The sequence below is a fragment of the Leptinotarsa decemlineata genome, unplaced genomic scaffold (assembly GCF_025532065.1).
Source record: "Leptinotarsa decemlineata unplaced genomic scaffold, Ldec_3_MD MMD2_tig00026314_RagTag_RagTag, whole genome shotgun sequence".
Lineage (NCBI taxonomy): Eukaryota > Metazoa > Arthropoda > Insecta > Coleoptera > Chrysomelidae > Leptinotarsa > Leptinotarsa decemlineata.
The window spans coordinates 8,245,328-8,267,898 of record NW_027412684.1 but is presented as its reverse complement, the minus strand read 5'-3'; the positions used below and the strand labels follow the sequence as shown (position 1 = coordinate 8,267,898).

Sequence of the window (22,571 nt, the reverse complement as noted above, 5' to 3'; positions counted from 1 at the left end):
AATGGGTAAAGAGGGCGGTTATATCTGGTGGGAAAACTTCGCCAATTAACCGTATCGCGTCCTCGATCGGAACCACGTCGAAGCTCACTAATGTGTCTCCAGGTCCTAACTCTTATCTTTTCAATGAACCGTCCCGAGATTTCAATAAATGATTTTGTCTTTTCTATGAGCGGCTGCAGTAGGGTTGTCAAGTATTTGGCCAGTTCATAAGTTGGTAAACTAAGTGGCACATTCTCTTCAGGAATTCTTGGTTAGTCATAAAGACGTGGCTTTGGATTTTTGTAGGACCTTCTTCGTTTTCTCTCTAACACTTGATGAACGGCTAAGAAATTAGTTTTTCTCAAAATCTCGGTGGTAGATTACCAACTGAGTGTTTTATATGTTCCTGGATCGAGTAAGGCGAAAATGTTCTCATCATAATCGTTGGTTTTCATCACAACAGTGGCATTTCCTCTAGCACCATGCAATACCAAGGTATTCTTCTCGTTCCCGTCGTTTTGGCCTTGGATGGTCTTGCGCCAATTAGAATATTTTGAGGTTTGCATGCGGATTTCCTCAGCAATGTCTATAGGTAAAGTAAGAATACCTCATTCGACATTCTCAATGATATCCTCGTGGGGTACCTTGGCTGGAGCTATAACGAAGTTTCCACCTTTGGCGAGTATTTCGAACTCGCCTTCTGTGTCCAATTGGTGAGGTTCATGAAATATTGGAGAGGACACAAAGATCCGATACCTTTTCATAAAGAGATTGTGGAACTTGGCTTATCGTGAATGCGATAGGTTCACCAACTCATGAGCTAGCCATATATTGACAAATCAGCTGTAGTCGAACATGCTCTTAAAGAAGGCACTTACATTATCTCATTCGAAGATACAGAAATACTCGATTGAACTCAAAATTACTATCCAAGAATATATAGAAAAGCAATAGAAATCCAGTAGCACAGGAATACTTTCAATACGAAGGAAGAGACAATGAACATTAATAAAATCTGGTTACCTGTCCTTGGAAAAAAACTTTGACACAGTTATCTTCGGTCATGAAAGTTTACATCTTTTGTGAGTGAATAGTTAGTAGGTAGGTGCTTTCAAAGTGAGTGCAACCCGCGTGGGTTTATTGTGGCTCACACTTATTAGAGCCAAACCAAAAAATCTAGCCTTTTAATGAAGATGAATAGGTACTTTATTTGGAGAGTGAATGACTGACCCGAGTGCGACTTTGCCGGGTGCTGCAAACGTAATTCGGTCCACGGTGGGGCAGTCACAAAGTCTGTGCTCCGCTTTCAGGACAAATCGTGGTATATTTTTCCAATATAGTGAGAACCTGGTCGGTGGTGGGTCTGCTCTCTTTGTCAGGTAGGTAAGAAACACATGTTATGTCGAGCTTTGGAAGTAGATCTCTTGTAATGCATTTGAGGGAGACGCTCTCCTATGGCTGTAGGGTACCAACTTCACCCACCAACCTGAAGACTCTCTTTTGATCCTCTCAGATAACCTATATCTGTGGGGCCTGATTAATCACCTCAACAAAAATGGATTCTACACAATTGCATATGCAGATGATATAGTTATCTTGTAGAGCGGCAAATTTGTGAAAACACTAGAGCACAGGATGGACTCAAATTAATAGAAACATGATGTAAGGAACACTCACTTTCGATCAATACCAAGAAGAATGAGATGGACCTTTTCACCAGGGAAATACGTTTATTAGGCTTAAAACCTCTCGAAATCTTCAAAAGCAAACTAAACCTCTCTGATGAGGTGAATTACCTTGGTACTGCCCTCGACAGGAAGATAACATGGAACTCTCACCTACAAAGTAGAGCAAATGGAGCATATGTGGCTTATGAGCAATGTCGGAGGACAGTGGGACGCGCATGGGGTCTTTTACTCCGTGTGGTCACCTGGATCTACACTGCAATAATAAGACCTATGTTAACGTACGGAGCCATTGCATGGGGACCGAAAGTTCTACAAGCAACGGTCATCCAAAAATTATATCAAATACAGGGAGTGGCCCCTCTGGATCTGTACGTTAAGGAGGTTGCGTTAATGGCCATGTTACGAATGCGCACGGCTGGTGTAAACCTCGAAGTAGGAATGGGTCAATTAAGGCTGAGCCTAAGGCGAAAAGCGCTTACTGCGCAATCTCTACTGCAGGCAGCCAGTCATGCTATTGAACCCAGGTTGTGTTTAATAAACCCTACAAAATACAAATAAAACAGAACACAGAGTCAGATGCTATAAATGCAATACGCATACATACAGACGGCTCAAAAACCAAAGAAGCCCCAGGATGTGGAGTGTACTCCAGATCACTAAGTCTAAGGATTGAGTGGGGAATGGGAAAAAATACCAGCGTGGTTCAAACAGAACTGGCTGGTATCTCAATCGCCACAAAAGAAATAACCAAGAAAAAAATTTCTGGCAAAAACATAACAATCTGCACTGATAGTAAACAAGCACTATTAGCCTTGAACATAGAACGGCTGGTACTAAAGTGCTACCAAGATTTAGCGAAAACCTCGGTAGATAATAACATTATCCTGAGATGGGTTAAAGGGCACGACAGGAGTAAAGGTAATCGCATTGCCGACTTCTTAGCCAAGGAAGCCGCTGGACTAAGAATTTTAGGACTCAGTGACACCTATGGCCTGAAGACTTCGACAACTGCGGAACTAGCCAAACGTCACACCCATAATGCTCAATAACTTAAGAGATGGGATGGAATCATAGGATCCAATCCTGCTAGGATCACCCTGGGCTACCCTGGGAAGCTGGCACCGAAGAAATATCTGGCGACGACCAGGAAAAATCTACGCTTAACAGTAGGATTTCTGACTGGCCACTGTCAACTAAGGAAACACCTCCATAATATGGGGCTAGTGTACACACCTCTATGCAGGATGTGTGAACAGGAAGTAGAAACTGTCAGGCATGCCCTATGGGAGTGTCCGGAGTGTCATGAATAAGAGAGTTTGTGTTCGGCGAGTATTGACCTACACCTGCCGATATAAAGGAGATGTTTCCTAGTGACCTGTAAATCTTCCTGGAAAGGACAGGATGGACGATGGCCTATGAGGACAACTTCTCGGAGGAATGTCCAATGGGATCTGTAATGTTGGAAATTGCGGTTTCATGGAGAGCACACAGTGAGTAGACACAATGAACTACATAGTGATAGTCTTCGGCATTTGCCCGGCTAAGATTCCTGCCTTAGTTCGACTTGCTAATATGATCCTAAGGTTCGAGAGTGGGAAGGGTATTATTTGAATAAGGACACAAATAATCAGATCAACTTTTTCAACTGAGTGGTCTGGTTAGAATCTCTGGAGTTCGAGAGAAAGAACTCGATATTCCATCTGTTTTTCTCCTCATATCCCGAGCTGATAACTCGAAGGATATCATTTTACTTTGATAGTCGAGGTTATAATTCAGTATATAACATGAACGTTATGGGACAGATATATTTGTATTGAGATTACCAAAAACTTCATAATTGGCCTAATTTCTTTCATCTTAATTGATCTAACTTTATGTTTGGGTAGTTTATATTTCACGAATAATGTACCTAAACGAAGAATCTCTAATAAGAACAAACCTACCCATGGCATTGTCCTTAGCTGAATAGAAAGCGTTAGCAGAAATAGGTTCACTCTCATCGAAAGCGTCGTTATACCAACTTCTTTTGTGTGTTTTGTTGAACGAATTCAATATATCCAAGTTGTAATGTGATATTCTGTTTACCAAATTTTCCAAATACGTATATGTTATGATTTTAAGCTGGAACAGAAATTGAAGGTTTCAAAAAATGTGGAATATTGCCAGAGGGTACAGACACTGTGAACTACCAACTCACTCCATCATAATATTTGTCCAAGGCTCCTTTCTCGAAAAGCCAGTCTGGATATCCAAGAAAACTTATCATCTCTCTGCTCTTCTGCAATGTTACTTTCTTCGTAGTATTATCCATCCAGTCCAAATTAGTAACATGATTCTCAAAAGCTGTTTTCAATCTTTTGAGCATTTGACCAACCTACAAGTATGAAATACTGAAATTGGGATAACAATTTGAAATGATATTGTTGTTATGTCGGTGATATCCATGAAGATCCGCTTCAGGACGTGGCAATCTTTATGGCTATTACTGGAGTTTTATCTCAACCAAGCCTTTATTTTTAACACCTCGACACTTTGCTCTTGAAGATGATCACCAAGTAAAGGCGATCACCAAGAGCAAGATTAAACTGATGATCTTTATGAAATCAGCGTCGCCATGATATATAAAATACATTTTCATTCGAATGTCAACACCATAATATTGAGTTGAACTCATAACATTCGTATAAGGTTGATGACACTCAAATGGCGACGGACAAGCAAACGAAGCGACGCAACGGCGGAATGGTGGCGATGCATACAACAACATCTACGATATAGGTGACGCGTACGAAACGAGCGGTGGTGGGGCGGAGCGATCGAGCGATGCATGGAAGGAGAGCGACTACGGCGCGGTAGCGACGAGAACAAACTAGTGTGATTATGTCGCTCCCGATTACCATAGTGTTGTGTGGAAAAATATTATAATATCAAATGAAAATTGATAATGAATAATTTATCTCATGTATTTTGTCAAAACCGGCGCAATGGGACAGTACACATGTTCATATTAGCTCGTAATGATGGGTGGAAAATTAGCCAAGATTACTTCTTCCTTCATTTATTGAATGAACACAATCTCTAGGTCATAATAACTATATTCTCATCGGTAGACTAGCTCCAATAGTTATTTTCGACGTAAACCTGTGTTGCAATGACGTGACATATTGCTCACAACTCTTCTCCAGCACGACCGACCGACCGAAATTTCTTGCCCACGCAAGATACATCTGCTTATCGCCCCCGCTCCGCGCCGCCACGTGGTCGCCATCACTCGGCCGTCGCTATTTTCGTGCCTCAGCCAAAGAGAAAGGTTATTAACAAATAAAAGTACAGTCTCGTGAACAAAGCCCCAAATGGGGAGAAAACATATCATGTATCTACCAATATCTCTCCTCGATACATACAAAGATACAGTGGATAGTCTGTATACAAAGATACAGTCGTCAGACTCATATAAAAGAGCGACTAGTGAGCAAGTGAAAAAGGTGACGGTGATTATGAAGTTAAGCCGTTCAATTTTGAATCATTTAATGAAATTATGTGAAGTTCCTAAATTTGAAAAACAGTGTCACCCATTCATTTTTTCAGAACCCACACATAGATAGACATAACGTTGTTCATAGCGATAGTTCGAAATAAGATGTGAACAAAAATTGAAATAATACATACTAAGAAAATTATAATCTTGTTTATGAGACATCAAGTATGAAATTCAATTTTTTCTAATGAAATGTTTCTCACAATTCAGAAATTTTTGAAAACTATTGAATTTCTTCACAATATCATCGAGACCTGCTTCGCAAATTGTGCATACTTACTTTCGGTTTCGTTGTATTGGGATAAAGTTCCTCAGCCAGAGCATACGTGATTGCGTATCCCATATACTTTTTTGCTATACTTATACATTGCTCTTCAGATCTGAAAAAATACGCCTGTTAGAAACATAAACATGACAATAAAATGGTGATGGAGAATATGCTAGTCTTCTGGATCTATACCTAACAACCAATCCAGAAGTTTATACAATACAGTCACTGTAAGGTCTCCATTGTTATTTTCTGACCACAAACTCATTCTAGTGTTGAGTGAAGATGTTGGAGAACAATCTAAGCCGCGCAAAAACCACAATTTCATCACTAGTGAATGGTTCAATTGCAACAACAGCCATAGAAAAAGCAAATCTATCAGCTGAACAATTTTCACACTCACAGTCGATTTTCTGGAAAAGGCACCATCCACTATTTCTACACAAGAATCCATAATGCTGGAAATTACTTTTCGAAAACGTCTAGTCAGGCGAATTATGAAACAGCTTGATATCAACAAGGTGTCTTGTTCTGATGAAGTGCCCGCCATCGTCCTTAAAAATTGCGCCAGTATTTTGCAGATTTTTTAATTCATACAGACTTTTCAACATGTCTTGGAAGAAAGGGGTTTTTCCTTCTTGTTGGAAGATTGCTCGCGTTCAGTCTATTCCCAGAAAGGGTAAGAAAATTCTTCGAAATAACTATAGACCAGTCGATTTGTTATCAGCGATATCAAAAATCATGGAGAAAGCCGTAAACCACCATATCCTCAATTATTCGGAAGGCTTTAACATCTTGAGCGATCATCAATATGGCTTTCGGAAACAAAGATCAACAAGCGACGTTCTATCGTATGCCACCCATATTTGGAATAACACAATCGAGAAACATGGAGAGTCAAGAGCTCTTGCGATTGATATTTCTAAAGTATTTGACCGTGTGTGGCATTACGGTTTGCTGGCTAAACTTGTTGGATAATTTTTGTGAATGGTTTTCCAGCTTCCTGAAAGAACGTTCCCTGCAAGTGGCAGTCGATGGATGTCTCTCGAATACTTTTACCATCAACGCTGGTGATCCCCAGGAATCTATATTGTCTCCAACCCTCGTTTTATTGTATATCAACGACTTATTGGAAAAAACCAAGAATACAATTTATTGCTTTGCTGACGACAGGACACTTGACTCGTCATTCCATTCGGATTCCAGGAAATCGGCTGCGGATGCACATCTTTACCAGCAGCAGGATGATGCACCTTAATGAGGATCTAGAAGTGATTTCGAATTGGGGTGAAAGTTACCTGTTTCAATTCATTGCCTCGAAAACCCAGGCATCGGTTTTCTCCAAAAAGATAAATGTCTCCGAACCGGATATAATAATGTCAGGACAGACAATCCCGCTTTCTGCTTCGATAAGTTTGTTGGAGGTTAAAATGAACACCAATATGTCTTGGCACAATCATGTCGCTTCTCAAAAGCTTGGAACACCGTAGATACCTCAGCAACTTTTGATGCTTTATAAAGCTCAGATCAGACTATCTTTGGAGTATTGTTCATATGTATGGAGCTCCGTCCCTAAGCATACCCTGAAGCTGCTGGATTTCATCCAGAAAAGAGCCATCCGTCTAATTGGAGACGCGAACATCACTTGCAGTCTTGATACTCTGGAACATCGAAGAAAAGTTGGAGATTTGTTTCTCTTTTATAGAAACTTCCACGGGATGTGTTCAAGTGACCTGGCACATTTGATTCCACCAAGAGCGGTACATATCAGAAATACGCGACGAACTGTGCCTGTTCATCGTTTTGAGGTTCAACTCAGTACACCCCGAACTTCACTGTTTGGGAACTCTTTCATTTGAAGAACTGTGTTTATGTGGAATAAATTTCCTGATAACATTTTTCCAAATGTATCCACTCTCCAGCGATTCAAATCCAACATGAATCGCTACTTTTGTACAGACACCGCTCTTAGAGCACCTTAAGGATTTTCTTGAAGTGCTCGTATTTTGTCCTTGAAAAAATTGAAACCAAAACCTGTGAAAACCAGTGGAGTAATGGGAATGTTGATGCGTGAAAGTTTTAAATTTAACTGATGGGATAATTAAATGAATATTTTTCAATTTTTCACCTTTCATATATAATTATAATGATGAACGAATTTCTTCGTAATTTCAACATCAACCCTTTCAAAACAAAAGAAAATTAATTTTTTTGAACATTATATAATTGATTTTTATGAAATGAAATTCAGGGTTAATTTTTTTCAAAATTTCGTATAATTCTTCCATAGCAAATGATTATTTTTGCAATATTTCGAACTGTGTATCCTTTTTGAGTATCCAAATTTGAAAAAACTTACCCTGCATACGTTTCATAACTGTCATTAGTTTCTTTCGTCACATAATATATAATATCTGAGGAGGTACTCAAAATCATCTTCTCAACCGTTACCCACCACATATACAGTTCTATATTGATGTCGGGAGTAGTTGAAAGATACTCCAACACCAAGTTCAAATACTCAAAATCTCCTGTGGTGGTGTACACCGATAGGTTTTTCGAACGAATCTTAATGTGACTTCCACTGAACAAGTATTTGATGTATTTCGGCCAAAAATTTGGCAACGAAGTTGATAAATAGTCATCCGTTTGTGACTGTAGATATTCCAAGGTTATGGAATAGGAGTCTTCTTCACCTGTGAGGGTATAATTCAAGTAAATCTAAAAAAACAAAACAATATGACACCAGAGTTTGTTAAACAAGAATTATATCGACCAGCAAACCTCTTCTAGAAAGCTTTCAATTTCCTTTATGGCATCCACTGCATTCTCTAAGACTGAATCACTAGGTATTGTACCTGTTTTGTTCATTGTTACTTGAGTTAAAATATATTTGATAATGTTCGTCTTCACAATCCATTTTTGAGACTTTTTCTTAGAGTTCTTATCACTTTCATCTCTGTTTCCACTACGTTCCTCCTCATCCTCACTGCTAGTTTCATCTTCATCTTTGGGATAATCTGGACTGAAAAAATGGAAAAATATATAAAACCTTTGTGATTTTCTACAAACTTAAATACACACATCGGAAAAGTCTAGGGATATTTTTATAACATACTAAATATCATAAAAATAAATGCATGAGGTCGTTTAATTTCGATTAAATTGGTACACTCGAACACCCTGTAGATTTCTATGGGTTGAACAAAGCCTGCAAAAATGGTAACTAATCTTTTATCAAGTTTTTTACAAACTGTAGGTTTTCAGCTAAAATAAATAATCTGAAAGTGTCGAGTTTGTACATTCTATGCAGTTCTTGCTCAGCAATTAAACTGGAAATATTGTGCTTTAACATGGAACGCCATCACTTACCATTGGCTGAGATGAATAGAGCTGTAGGGCTTCTTCAAGGTGGCATGCGACAAAATGATGTAGCTCTTCGTTTGAGAGTCTCCCCAAGTGTTATCAGTCTATTGTGGCGGCGTTTCCGTGAAACTGGCAGTCCAGCCGAACAGCATCCAGGGCGAGGATGCGCTACAACTGCAGTTCAAGACCGATTTTTGGTCTTAACCGCAAGAAGACAACCGACAATCACAGCACCTGAGTTGGTTAACGTGTTGCAGGAGACGCACCAGGTAACCATTGGTCGTGATACTCTCAGAAATCGACTGCATGAAGCAGATCTCCACAACAGAAGGCCACTTAGATGTCCACCTTTGTCGAGAGGCAATCGCGGTAGAAGATTAGAGTGGTGTCAAGAACATCAAAACTGGGATGCAAATGATTGGGCCACAGTTTTGTTTACAGACGAATCCAGATTTGGATTTCATCCAGATTCTCGTCGAGTAAGACTGTGGAGACGACCTGTAAATAATGAACGTTTGAGGCACGTCCAGGAAGTCCACACATACAGAGGTGGTACAGTAATGCTATGGGGCGGAATCATGATCGGCGGCAGAACCGATCTCGTTTTTCCAAATCGCTCCCTCACAGCTCGACAGTACCTCTACACCATTCTTCTACCTATCGTCCGTCCGTTTGCTGGTGCTGTTGGTGAAAACTTCCACCTAATGCACGATAATGCTCGTCCACATGTCGCGCGTCTAGTGACTGACTGGCTCACCAACGAAGGAGTTGATGTATTGCCATGGCCAGCACAATCACCGGACCTGAATCCCATCGAGCATGTATGGGACATGCTTCAACGAATAATTACTCCGCATATGGAAAACATTCACACAACGTTTCAATTGAGAGAGCTTTTAATCGCTGAATGGGCAAATGTACCTCAACAGACATTGACAATCTCATTTTGTCGATGCACGATAGATGTAGGGTCGCAATAAACCAGCGTGTAGGCCATATTTTGTACTGATTCCAATTTTTTTTGTATTATGATTTTTTTTGGGGTGCCAAAGAAGAGCCATATTTTTTTTAGTTTTGCTTATATGCGCACTCAGTATTTTTGACCATTTAATAAATTTTGTTGTAAGTTACATTCGTTTAATAATCACCCGTCAACTTTTTTTTCCCTAAAGCGATCTAAAAAAATTATTGCCATTTTTAAAAATATCCCTAGACTTTTCCAATGTCTGTATATAAAAAATAAGGTTTAAATATATCAATAAAAATTTTCCATCAAAATATTTAGATCACGGACAGAAGTTTTTTTCAGATACAGAATGAAGGAAAAGAGGTATCCCAATAAACGAAACTCTCTTGAAAAATATCTGCCTGTTCAATAAATGAAATGAACTTCATTAGAACTTTGGTATACAAATCAATTCACTTTAAGTACATACGAATAAAATACTACTCACCTTGGCAAGATAGTATTTTCGGATATCGATCCAATTTCGATGATGTTTTGGGAAACGTTGTAAGAATTGACTGCAACTCTGGCACCTATAAAAACATCCATTCCAAAATATCTTTTAATGAGCGTCTCGCTCTTCATCCAATTGAATGTGAAGTTTTCCCGCTCCGATACCTTCTTTAATATATAATGTGGAACAAATGGTAGTTTAACTTTTTTCAAAATTGTGTACATAGCTGCTAGTCCCAATATGTTCCTAGAATCTGGAAAAATAATAAGGATATCTGAAAATCTCCGTGTTCATAAGGATATGATTATATAATCATTATTGAAGACAAGAAAGTCCGGGCTGCTAGTCCGTGAATGAGTGGAATATGAAGTACCAACCGTTACGTTTGCTACTGCGTACGTACGTATCAGCGTTGACTGTGGGGACGAAAGTTACATATCGAAGTCTCAATAATGACTGAGTGGCCAGCTCTGCCTTACTCGTATTTTATAATTTGAGAGGGTGGTGGGGATGATGAAAACACCACCAATCAGGAGTGAGAATTCGCATGGATAGTTAGTCATCACCCCCACCACCCTCTAAAATTATGAAAACAATTAAACGCAACAATTAAAAAAATTAAACAATTAGTTCTTCCAGACAACTTGTCTGGGAGAACTAAATACCGAAGACACATCTGCATGGAGAATGCAGAAAACTCTTAGGAAGGGACCTCGAAAGCCATGCCAATACAAGGCGAGCAAGTAATCGTCTAAACGGACCAAGAAAAAGCGGAAGCATTTGCGGACAATTTCGAAAGGCAGTGCAGAGAAAACGACGTCCCGTTCACGGATGAAGTAGAAGAAATAGAGACACAGGCGGATACGAAGGTACGTAGACTGAGAAGACAAAGAAGGGACAACGCTCAACCCCTGGCAACAACATCTCCCGAGCAAGTGAAAGATATCGTGAGACGTCTAGCTAATCGAAAAGCCCCAGGTCCACACCAAATAACAAACCGGACTCTGAAATTCCTACCACTAAAGGGTATAGCAGCTATAATGAACATCATTAATGCTATACTCAGACTGCAGCATTTCCCTTACCCGTTTAAGGAGGCGACGGTCATCTATATTCCGATATCCTGGGTAACCAATCCTGAAAAGATTAGAGGACAAAACTAACAAACTAGGATCCTACCACACGAACAGTTCGACCACATGAACACTCGAGTTGCAAGTCCTGAGGGTACTAGACTTTGCCACAGGAGGCTTCAACCTCGGCAGAGGATACAACACCGGAGCGATTTTCACAGACGTCTCCAAGGCGTTTGACAGAGTATGGCATGATGAATTTTGGCTACACGAAACCAATGGTAAGATTAATCAAGTCTCTTCTGACAGGCGATACCGCTGCATAATAGGACAAGAACTCTCAACGATGCGATTACTGGAAGCAGGGGTCCCACAAGGTGCAGTTTTATCGCCACACCTCTTCTCGGTATACGCAGCAGACATGCCCAAGCCGGAGCACAACTTCAACAAGTTGGCACTCTACGCGGACGAAACAGCTCTGCTGGCGAGATCAACAAGCCAAGCGCACGTCATTAGATACTTGCAGCAACAGGCAGATAGATTAGAGGAATGGGCCAACCTGCGGAAAATTAGTATAAACCCTGACAAGGGTCAGGAAATACTGATCACCCCGAGGATGGTACTCCCGGAAGGAAACGACATCTTCAACGGACAAGAGATTCCGGGAACCAATGAAGCTATATCTTGGGGGTCACCCTAGACAAAAGATTAATGTTCAGGTCGCAACATGGGACTGAAAGTGAAGCTGCTGATGATAAAGCCTGTAATACTACCGATAATCTTGTATGCCTGCACTGCTTGGGGCCAGTGCGCAGAAAACAGATCCAATATTTTATGAACCCGTGCGTAAGGGCCGCCGTAAACGCTCCAAGATATGTACCGAATAGGTACATATTCCGGGATCTAGACTAAACATACACTACGTAGACGCATACCTGAGGAAACACGCAGAGGACACGTTTGACAGAATTCGAACGCACGACAATCCAGCGCTAAGCGACCTACATAACGCACTGAATGGGGATTACCCCAGATTCCGAGAGAGAAACAAACACAGGAGGCCAACAAAGCAGAACAAAAGACCACCCCCGAGAGTCGCTGTCAGGCGGCTCCGACTAAAAAGACACTCGTTTCCGATCAGTTTTTGGGGACCTCATGCAATAATTCAGTTAGGAAAGTCACGATAAAACAATTCAACAGATCAGAAAGTAAAAGCATCTAGAGGCTGACTTTCGACCAAAGAAGGTCAGATGTCAATCTTGCTGCTTGCTGAAGTGCCCATCAGTAAGTTGAGAACCGCTCCGGAGGAGCGGAGGTGGATGGACGAGATGGGATGTTCTGCACACATTAACCGTGTGTGAAAGATTTCAACTTAGGGCACTCAACCTGGGAGGAGGCATGGAGGGGACTTACCGGTTAGTCTTAGTCGAGACTTCGAAGATATAACCTTTTCCCTCGCAGTCAGCGCACATACCACTAATGATATCGATATCATTTATAAAATACACGTTCGAAGTGTAGAGCAACCTATTTTTATGTGAAATTATACTCATAAAATAGATGCACTTGTTCATGCACTACATATATTTCTTTTGTCCCTCCTCTGGTTCTCCATTCTAGTGAAATATTATTCATATTTCTCTCCTTGTAGTTGCGCAAAGCTTCAACTCCTTCCGAACAGCACTAACAGTGAAATATATTTTCAACGTTGAAAGAGAAATCCGCAGATTTGTAAGGTTTAACAACAGTCAATGGTTCACTTGATTTTTTAGATTGAAAAGTTTAGTTTAACTATTAGGTAGTTTCAGAAGTTTTGTCCATTTTAATGTCACGTGTGATGAAAAATGGATCCTCTACGACAACGAAAAAAGACCATGGTTACTGTATGGTTGTCAGTTGCTGGTTTGAAACACTTTAGAAGAGGTCCGATCCTGCTCCACGATAACACCCGTCCGCTCATTTCACAAATCACCGTCCGAAGTTTAAACGAATTGTGCGTGGAAGTTATGCCTCGCCCATCATATTCCCCAGACCTGTTACCAATCGACTACCATCTTTTTAAGCATTTCTATAATTTTCTCACCTGTAGAACCATCGCCAATCAGGACCAAGCAAAAATGGTCTTCGCCGACTCCATCGAATCCCGAGTATATCATTTTCATGCTGACGGATATAATCAACTTGTGTTACATTGACAAAAGTGCACTGATTAAAATTGCGCTTATCTCGATTAAGTTAAATAAATATTCACCGAGATATTACAGTTGAAAGTAGACTCATGAAAAAGGACAAAACTTTTGAAATTTCCAAATATATTTCTGTTGCCTGAACAGTCTATTTATGAATGTTCGTTGATGCTTTACAATGATTATTAGTATATCTCCCGTACTGAATCTATGCCGTTTGAAAGAATTTTCTGGAAATTTTGGGCTGGAAAATTCTGCGATGCACCTTCTCAATTTTATAAATTTTCTATAGTACTCAAAAGGTATTTTTGATGTTCTGAATTCTTGTCTTTATTCCAAAACTAACTAACACTTTCGATCAACTGTTTATCCATCTGTAACGCCTTTATCAACTGGCTAGGACCATATATACCAATTTTCGAGAAAGACAAAGGAAGAGTGAAAGAGAAAAAGCTCTGAATTTCAGTTATTTTCAATGTTTCTCAGTTAGTCCGTGCAGGAGTTCTGTATATCCCGAAACACTAGTCGTTAATGACTTAAATACCAGTCTTATATAATGGTTACACCAGTTTGACACTCTTTCTTGGACAAAACATTTACATTGTGCCACAGAATTGAATGATTTTCTAACACTAATTGAATAGGACTAGGCAAAACATATGAATAACATTGCTATATGACTACGGTTTATCAACCCCAAGAGAAGTGGAGAAACAAAAATTATGCTTAAAGTGATTGCATGTTATTTAACAATGGAACCTACCCATATCTGTACAAGACCAATATAAAGATCTACTTTTCTGCAAGGCTCGGGGTTCTCCCAAGTTGTATTCCTCCATGAGAATCTTTTTGGTAGCTACAGCAATTTTATCATCTATTGAATCGTAAGCATCATAAGTTGGATCCAGTCTGATGTTTGGGTGAACGTCTGACCATTTTCCACAAGCATATTTGTAAAAATCATCGCAAGGATCAACTTCAGGATCCATTGAGAGCTTAAGATTTGCTGCAGCTCGAAGACATTCATTGGATGTACAAAGTTTAAGGTGACATTCTGAAATTTAAAGGAATTTATATGTAGTAAAATCTTGAATTATTCGACAATTTTTATGAGTAACATATGAGTTATAATTTTGAAAGAATTTTTATCCCAACATCTAATCATTATTTTAAGAACTCGACACGTGTTTAGATCACCAAGTGATCATCTTCAACAGAAAGATTAAAACTAGTAGTTTTGGTTTGGCCAATATGAAGTTTTGGGGAAGAACCACAAATCAACTCATATACTCTTGATCTGAAGTTTTGCCTTTATTGTTTTAATTGAATTTGCCTTAGTTATCATTTGATCTGTAGGCCACGTCCAAGCCTTTCTTATTAAAAAACGAGCCATGTTATTTTGGGTTCACCAAAGTATGTGGATGTGTGCAGAAGGAAGAATCTCCATACCATTCACTCCAGGTAGCATCTGAGCTGTCCTCAACCTGCTGCTTGGCACTTCGACGAGAATAAAATTCAACTTCTTTCGGTTCGCAGTCAACCAGTTATTTGATTGAGGGAAGTAGAATTATTTTGATTAGAAGCAATTCAATAATGGGGTTGATATTGTGTCGAGAGACCAGCTCCAGGTTCTGTATGATAATGTTAATGTGCCCTCAAGTGTCTTGCTTCGTTCGTCCTAGAAATCTCTTCCAAGGATTAGCTCTCTTGTTTCATATGCCCGACTGTTGCTGCAGGTATCCTGTGATTTTCGGCTGTCAAGTAGTCTGCATGAAGAGCCAACTTGTTGAAGTTGTTTGTCGTCCGGATTAGGCCTGTTGGCCGAGAAGAGGTGTTGAGAAAGAACTTTGTCTTGAGGGATTTCTGTCTTTACTTTATATCTCATTTGTTTATCAAAAAAATATAATGGGTTTTCACTCATATGATCAAAACTATTCCAAATTCCAAACTCAATGCCCCATCAAACACATTCTGGCAATGATGCACAAAAGCTATGTCCAAATTATTGATATATTGATATCCGAGTAGCATAAACATCATTACTTCACTTGAAATATGATTTATATTTCCTAATAATTATTGAATTATTTGTGATTGAGGGTTTTATGATTGTTGCTGTTAGAATCACCATGTATTTTAATTGAGTTAATCAGTATTTATCACTTGTTTTTGTTTACAAAAAAAAGTTGTTATGACATTGACTTGTTAATATAATTTTGAAGTTGAAGATAAAAAATAGTTAAAGTTTGATTCCTGGTTTATTTGACTTTAAATCAGACGAAATCACAGTAGGACTGACTAGTCCGAACATTGGTCCTTCGAGTAAAAAAAAATTAAAAGAAAAAGGAAATTTGGAGAAACATGTCCATGCCAAACCCAAGAAAAAGTGAAAGGAAAACTAAAGGAATTTCCCCCGAAAGATACAGTGACGTAGGTGATAAACCACAAACAATGCCAATTCCTCAAAACCATCATTTGAATACCAACAAAAGTTCACGTTCACGAGCTGTTTCCAAAGGGACTGGATCATCAAGTTCTAGGCGAAGAATACTTGAAATAGAACTGGAGGAAGCAAGAAAGTTAGCTGAAGTGGAGAAAAGGCGAGCTGAAATAGAAAGAAAGCAAGCTGATAGAGATGCAGGAAGGGTCGTCCAAAAAGTCTACAATTTACGGTGCTGATAATGTTATCGATTTAGACCAAATGAGTGTTCAAGAAAAGATAGCAAACTGGAAAATTGAAGAAACGGGTATTAACACCGATTTGCCGACGACAAATAATTTCATTACAATGACTGCTGATAATTTCAACCAGATCTGTGATGTATTTAAGCAGAACTCCAACAAATACAAAAACAAATTTGCCCACTTTTGATGGAAATCCAGAAGATTGGCCGTTTTTTTTTAGTCAGTTCGAGCGTTCCACTAATCTTTTCAATATTTGTGAAGACGAAAATATGTGTCTGCGAAGATGCCTTAAAATGAAGAATATACTCAAAAAGGTTATATTCGAAAGCTGAGAGTTACTGAAGCTAAAAGAGAGGGCCAAAAAACTTGTTATTTACCACATTTTGGAGTGGTAAACCCCAACAAACCAGGCAAGCTGAGATTGGTATTTGATGCCGCAGCAAAGTCGAGTGGAACTAGCCTTAATGATCATCTTCTTCAAGGTCCAGACTTGTTAAAAAACCTAACAGCAATTATTTGGAAATTCCGTCAGAAGTCGATCGCCTTTTGTTCAGATATAAAGGAGATGTTCCATCAAGTAAGAATCCGAGATGACGATTGCTCAGCTCAACGCTTTTTCTGGCGAGGTATGGATCGATCAAAATATCCTGATGTTTACGAAATGAAGGCCATGACATTCGGAGCGACATCTTCTCCCTGTATGGCTCAGTTTGTGAAGAATAAAAATGCTGAAGAACATTATCACATACTTCCCCAGCTAAAGCAATCATTGAAAAACATTATGTTGACGATTACTTAGATAGTGTAGAAACTGAAGAAGAAGCCGTCAAACTCATTTTGGAAGTAATAGAAATCCATGGAAAAGCAGGATTCAGCATTTGCAACTGGATCAGCAATTCTCAAAATGTTATTGACAAAATTCCCGAACATTTAAGATCCAGAACTCAGAAAAATTTGAATTCATTTCTTCAACAACATGCAGATAGAGTACTAGGACTTTGGTGGAATCCTGAATCAGACAGTATTATATTTTCACTGAATAAAGGAAATATAGATTCTAAAATTCTAGAAAAAACCAAGATACCAACGAAAAGGGAAGTTCTTAAATTGGTTATGTCCGTTTTTGATCCACTAGGCTTCCTATCACCACTAGTTGTAAAATTCAAAATCTTTCCACAAGAACTCTGGAAAAAGGGAATCAGTTGGGATGATGAGATATCTGAAAATATGAATACCAAATGGATACAGTTATTGGAGAATCTCAACAACATCGAAACATGCGTGCCCAGATGTTATGGTTGTCATTTATTTGTCAGTGAAGAAGTAGAACTACATGGTTTTTGAGACAGTAGTGAGAAAGCATTAACAGCTGTCGTTTATCTACGATTTATTCACGAAAATATAATCTATACATCATTTGTAAGTGCAAAAACTCGAGTAGCACCTATAAAACAAATAACAATACCCAGACTAGAGCTACAGGCTGCTGTAATGTTAAGTAGATTTATAAATTCTGTGAAAGAAAGTTTAGAAATCAACATATCAAAAATTTACTTATGGACGGATTCCAGAATTGTACTACATTGGATTCGATCTCAGACAAAAAGATATAAAACTTTTGTAGCAGTAAGGGTCGGAGAAATAACTAAGATAACAGATGTATCTAACTGGCACTGGGTTTCTGGAGAAGATAACGTGGCAGATGAAAGTACGAGAGAACTTTTCCGTGCAAATGAAAGTCGATGGCTTATTGGACCAAAACTTTTGTCATTTCCTAAGAATCATTGGCAGAAAGAAACTGATGAACCCCTGGAAGAAATGAAATTGGAAATGAAGAAGATTCGTTGGTCGACGGGGATATCCAAGAGAAATACATTCCGAAAATGGCACTAATCTACGTTCTGCTGATCGAGAATTGATAGAAGCAATAAAAAACTTCGACTCAACAAAAATTTCGGAATTTTTATGCTTTAAATCTATAATGTGGAAATTTATACCGCCATCTTCACCTCACATGGGCGGAAGTTGGGAAAGACTTGTAAGATCGGTTAAAAATGTGCTGAAAGTAACATTAAAAGAGAGACATCCCAAAGAAGAGGTACTTCAAACACTTATTGCTGAAGCTGAGAACATGGTGAACAGCAAACCACTGACTTACGTTTTGAACGATACTCTGGATCCTGAGAGCCTAACCCCCAATCATTTCCTACTTCAATGTTCTGATGGATCTGCACCACCGACAGGAGAATTTGAGATAAGCGACGCAAACTGCAGAAAACATTGGAGAGTCACCCAAGCGCTAGCGGATATGTTTTGGAGGCGATGGCAAAAAGAATATTTGGTCAACTTGAACAAAAATACGAAATGGTACTACTCTAAGAAAGAAAATGTTTCCCTGGATGACATTGTAGTTGTTGTGGACGACACACTTCCCAGAAATATGTGGCCCATTGGAAAAATACAGAAGGTTTATAAAGGGAAGGACGGAAAAATTCGAGTTGTCGAAGTGAAAACCCAAACAGGAATCTATAAACGACCTGTTGCCAAAATATGCAAATTAATTGGAAAAAACGATACAAATGTTTGAAGAACAAATTCAATGCTGGATTGATTTCATCACGAGGGGGAGAATGTTGCTGTTAGAATCACCATGTATTTTAATTGAGTTAATCAGTATTTATCACTTGTTTTCATGTTTACAAAAAAAAGAAAAAGTTGTTTTGACATTGACTAGTTAATATAATTTTGAAATTGAAGATTAAAAATAGTTAAAGTTTGATTCCTGGTTTATTTGACTTTAAATCAGACGAAATCACAGTAGGACTGACCAGTCCGAACAATGATGATATCAAGTAGACAATTGTAATAAAATTCTATCATTGTCTATGAGCTGCACCTTCTATTGAAAGTTTGCTCCATACTTCTCACATTTTTTCATTGTTTTCCATATTTAGTGGAAATGTCATGATGGATATACTTTGTTTTCTCTCCTATTAATTGTTTTTAATTTTTTTGCAAAATAGTTGAATTATTTTTTTTAATCAGTTCGTAAAATTAGCCGGTCGTGAATAATCAGGAATTTTATACAATACTTCTGAGCCTCTGTTCTGTCTCTCAAAAGTATGTTGAAGGTGTGAAGTGATAATTTTGAAACGATATAAACATATATAGAGCATAATTTTTTGATCAAGTTTTAACTGATGTTACTTTCAACTCCACCGGAACTTTGAGAGCTGACGCTTTTAGTTTTCATGAACTATTATTGTATTCATGAACTCTTATTGTATTAGGAAATGAATATTCGAAGAATCCAATATATTGCTTTGCTAACGACTGCACACTTGTCTCGTCATTCCATTTGGATTCCAGGACATAGACTACGGAGGCACATCTTCACCGGCAGCAGACGCTTGCATATCTTAATGAGGATCTAGAAGTGATTTCGAATTGGAGTGATAGTAACCAGGTTCAATTCAGTGCCACAAAAACACAGGCATCGGTTTTCCATGAAGGTAAATGTCTCCGAACCGGATATAATAATGTCAGGTCAGACAATTCCGCTTTCTGCTTCGATAAGTTTGTTGAGGGTTAAAATGGACATCAATATGTCTTAGCACAATCATGTCGCTAGAATTGCAAAGGCTGCTTCTCAAAAGATTCGAACACTGTTCTGAACCAGAAAAATGTATACACCCCAGCAACTGTTGATGCTTTATAAAGCTCAGATCAGACCTTCTTTGGAGTATATTGTTCTCATGTATGGAGGTCCGCCCCTAAGCCCACCCCGAAGCAGCTGGATTCCATTCAGAAAAGAGCCATCCACCTGATTGGAGATGCGAACATCACGTGCAACCTTGATAGCCTGGAACATCGAAGAAAGGTTGGAGATTAATTTCTCTTCTATAGATACTTTCACGGAAAGTGTTCAAGTGAATTGGCACATTTGATTCCACCAAGAGCGGAACATATCAGAAATACGCGACGGACTGTGGCTGCTCATCGTTTTGAGGTTCAACTCGAGGACACCTCGAACCGCATTATTTGAGGACTCTTTCGTCTGGAGAACTGGAATAAACTTCCTGAGAACGTTTTTCCAAATGGATTTAATCTCCAGCGATTCAAATCCAATGTGATTCGCTACTTTCGCACAGGCACCGCTTTGAGAGCGTCTTAAGGATTTTGCTGTAGTTCTTTTTTTTTCCTTAAAAAAAGAATGATATTCGAAACATTCATCTCTCCCAATATTCCTGCACAGTGGTATCTGTCAAATTCCTGCCGCGAACAACTACTTTCCTGGCTAATACCATGACAAACATTGAGTTATATACGACATACGCTGTCTGTTCAAAAATAAAGTAAATTTTAATTTTTATCAAAAATTGTAGTCCCCCTCAGATAAAATACCCTTGTGCCAGCTTTTTTTACAATCCTCGAAGCAGTTCTAATATGTACTTTTTGGTATGTCCTTAACCTCTCTCAGCGATCCGGCATGATTATGATTATGGTGTTGTTTTTGGCGACAAAATTACGAACAAGCAATGACCAGTGAGCAGATGTATTATCGTGATGCAAAAACCATGAATTGTTTTTTCACAATATTGGAAGTTTTTTTCGCATTGCTTCTCGCAAGCGCCGCATAACTTCAAGATAATACTCCTTATTTACCGTATGACTGGCAAGAACTCCTGATGCACTACGCCATGGCAATCAAAGAAAACAGTGAGCAAAATCTTGGCATTTGATCGACTTCGACGTGTTTTTTTTTGCTCTTGGCTCTCCTGGGCTTTTTTATTGTAAAGATTGGACTTTGGTTTCGATGTCATAATCATAAACCTATTATTTGTCAGCAATAATAACCCTTTTGAGCGAATCTGGATCGCCGTTGACGTCATTCAACAATTCCTGAGCGATGTTAATGCGACTGTTTTTTTGGTAAAAAAATGCAACAATTTTGGAACTAACTACCACATGCTTCATGCCCAAAATTTACTGAAAAATTGCCTGGCATGAGCCAACCGAGCAAAACACTTCATGCTTCTCATCAACAAACTTAAAACGCTAATCAGCTGAAACTGTAAACTTTGTTCGAGACGAATATACCAACATTAAATGAATCGTTTACCGAATATATCTAGCCCATCAAATTTGAACATTCATATTATTTTTTGAATAGTCCACGTAGATGCTTACCATTTGTCCAGGAGCTACTGCTCCTGCGAGTCAGTGTAAGACAGCTCTAACCGAAATAGTCAGGGACTTGACCAATATTCTGTGAATCTAGAAACAATTCATCTTGTGAATAAAGCCCCAAGCAAGGAAGATGCATTTTATGTATCAAAACTCTTACATAAATCCCCCGCGTCTAAAGTTTTGTTACAACGTCACTGTTGGTAAAACAGATCCTGACTTGGACATAGGTTTTGTATGTTTGGTGGAGCGCCGATAAAATTAGTGGAGTGTCGGTTGTGGAGTGTCTTGGTTGGATCTGTCCCGCATTGACAAGTAGTAATACTCCGAAACCAGTATCTAGGTTAAAACATCACTGCATTAATTGGTATCGTTGAACGATAACTATTATTTGTGATGTACTGTTTGGAACCACCAAAACGTTATTTTAACACCTCGACACGTGTTTCGATCACCATGTGAACATTTTCAAGAACATTTTCAAAACTGGTTTTGTTATGATGTTATTGTTATGATGTTCAATCAGTATGAATTAATGCAACGTTACCGCCCGAACTATGATAGGATTAATTTATTCATTTTAGGTTCGTTTTTAAAAGAATCCAAATATATTTTCAAAAAACCATTTCATTCCAATAACAAAGTAATATTCACAAGAAAATATTCATTATAAAACGCAAATGCATAGAATTTCCAATTATTATTCCACTCCAGAAAAACATTCTTTATTTCTACTACAACATTCATTTTTTGATTTTGAGTGCGGGTAAACAATTTATTTTTTATCATACCATATTCAATGGTGAACTGAAATATATTTCTCAATACCTTCATTTCCTTCAACATATCCCTGATTCACAAAACTCAACACTGTCACGCTCCAAATAAAACTTTCATTGAATTTCCACCGTTTCTTCCCGATAATGTTACTTTTGAAATGGAACCTGAAACAGTCGAAAAATTAACGAAAGAATAAATTGGAATTTCAGATGCAACTTACTCATTTCTGACCATTTTAGTACAGGCCGAGCACTGAACTAATTAATTTTTGTAAACGTTTGTATTTAAGCTAACCCATTTTATTACAATTTTAATTGAATAGGAACCAACACATACGATGCAGTTATCATGTGAAACTTTA

General features: G+C 38.6%; 1 protein-coding gene across 1 annotated transcript in view; it reads right to left on the bottom strand.

Moving 5' to 3' along the window:
* Nucleotides 1-22,571, bottom strand: part of LOC111511254 (endothelin-converting enzyme homolog) — a 28,179-nt gene extending 5,608 nt beyond the window's left edge. Inside the window, exons 1-9 of the mRNA XM_074181459.1 lie at nt 22,431-22,571; nt 22,259-22,374; nt 14,322-14,612; nt 10,294-10,552; nt 8,258-8,498; nt 7,833-8,194; nt 5,486-5,585; nt 3,865-4,041; nt 3,611-3,788 (exon numbers count right to left, since the gene is read on the bottom strand). Coding sequence (XP_074037560.1) covers nt 3,611-3,788; nt 3,865-4,041; nt 5,486-5,585; nt 7,833-8,194; nt 8,258-8,498; nt 10,294-10,552; nt 14,322-14,612; nt 22,259-22,374; nt 22,431-22,444 — 1,738 coding nt within the window. The 5' untranslated portion in view covers nt 22,445-22,571. The remainder of the gene's footprint in view (nt 1-3,610; nt 3,789-3,864; nt 4,042-5,485; nt 5,586-7,832; nt 8,195-8,257; nt 8,499-10,293; nt 10,553-14,321; nt 14,613-22,258; nt 22,375-22,430) is intronic.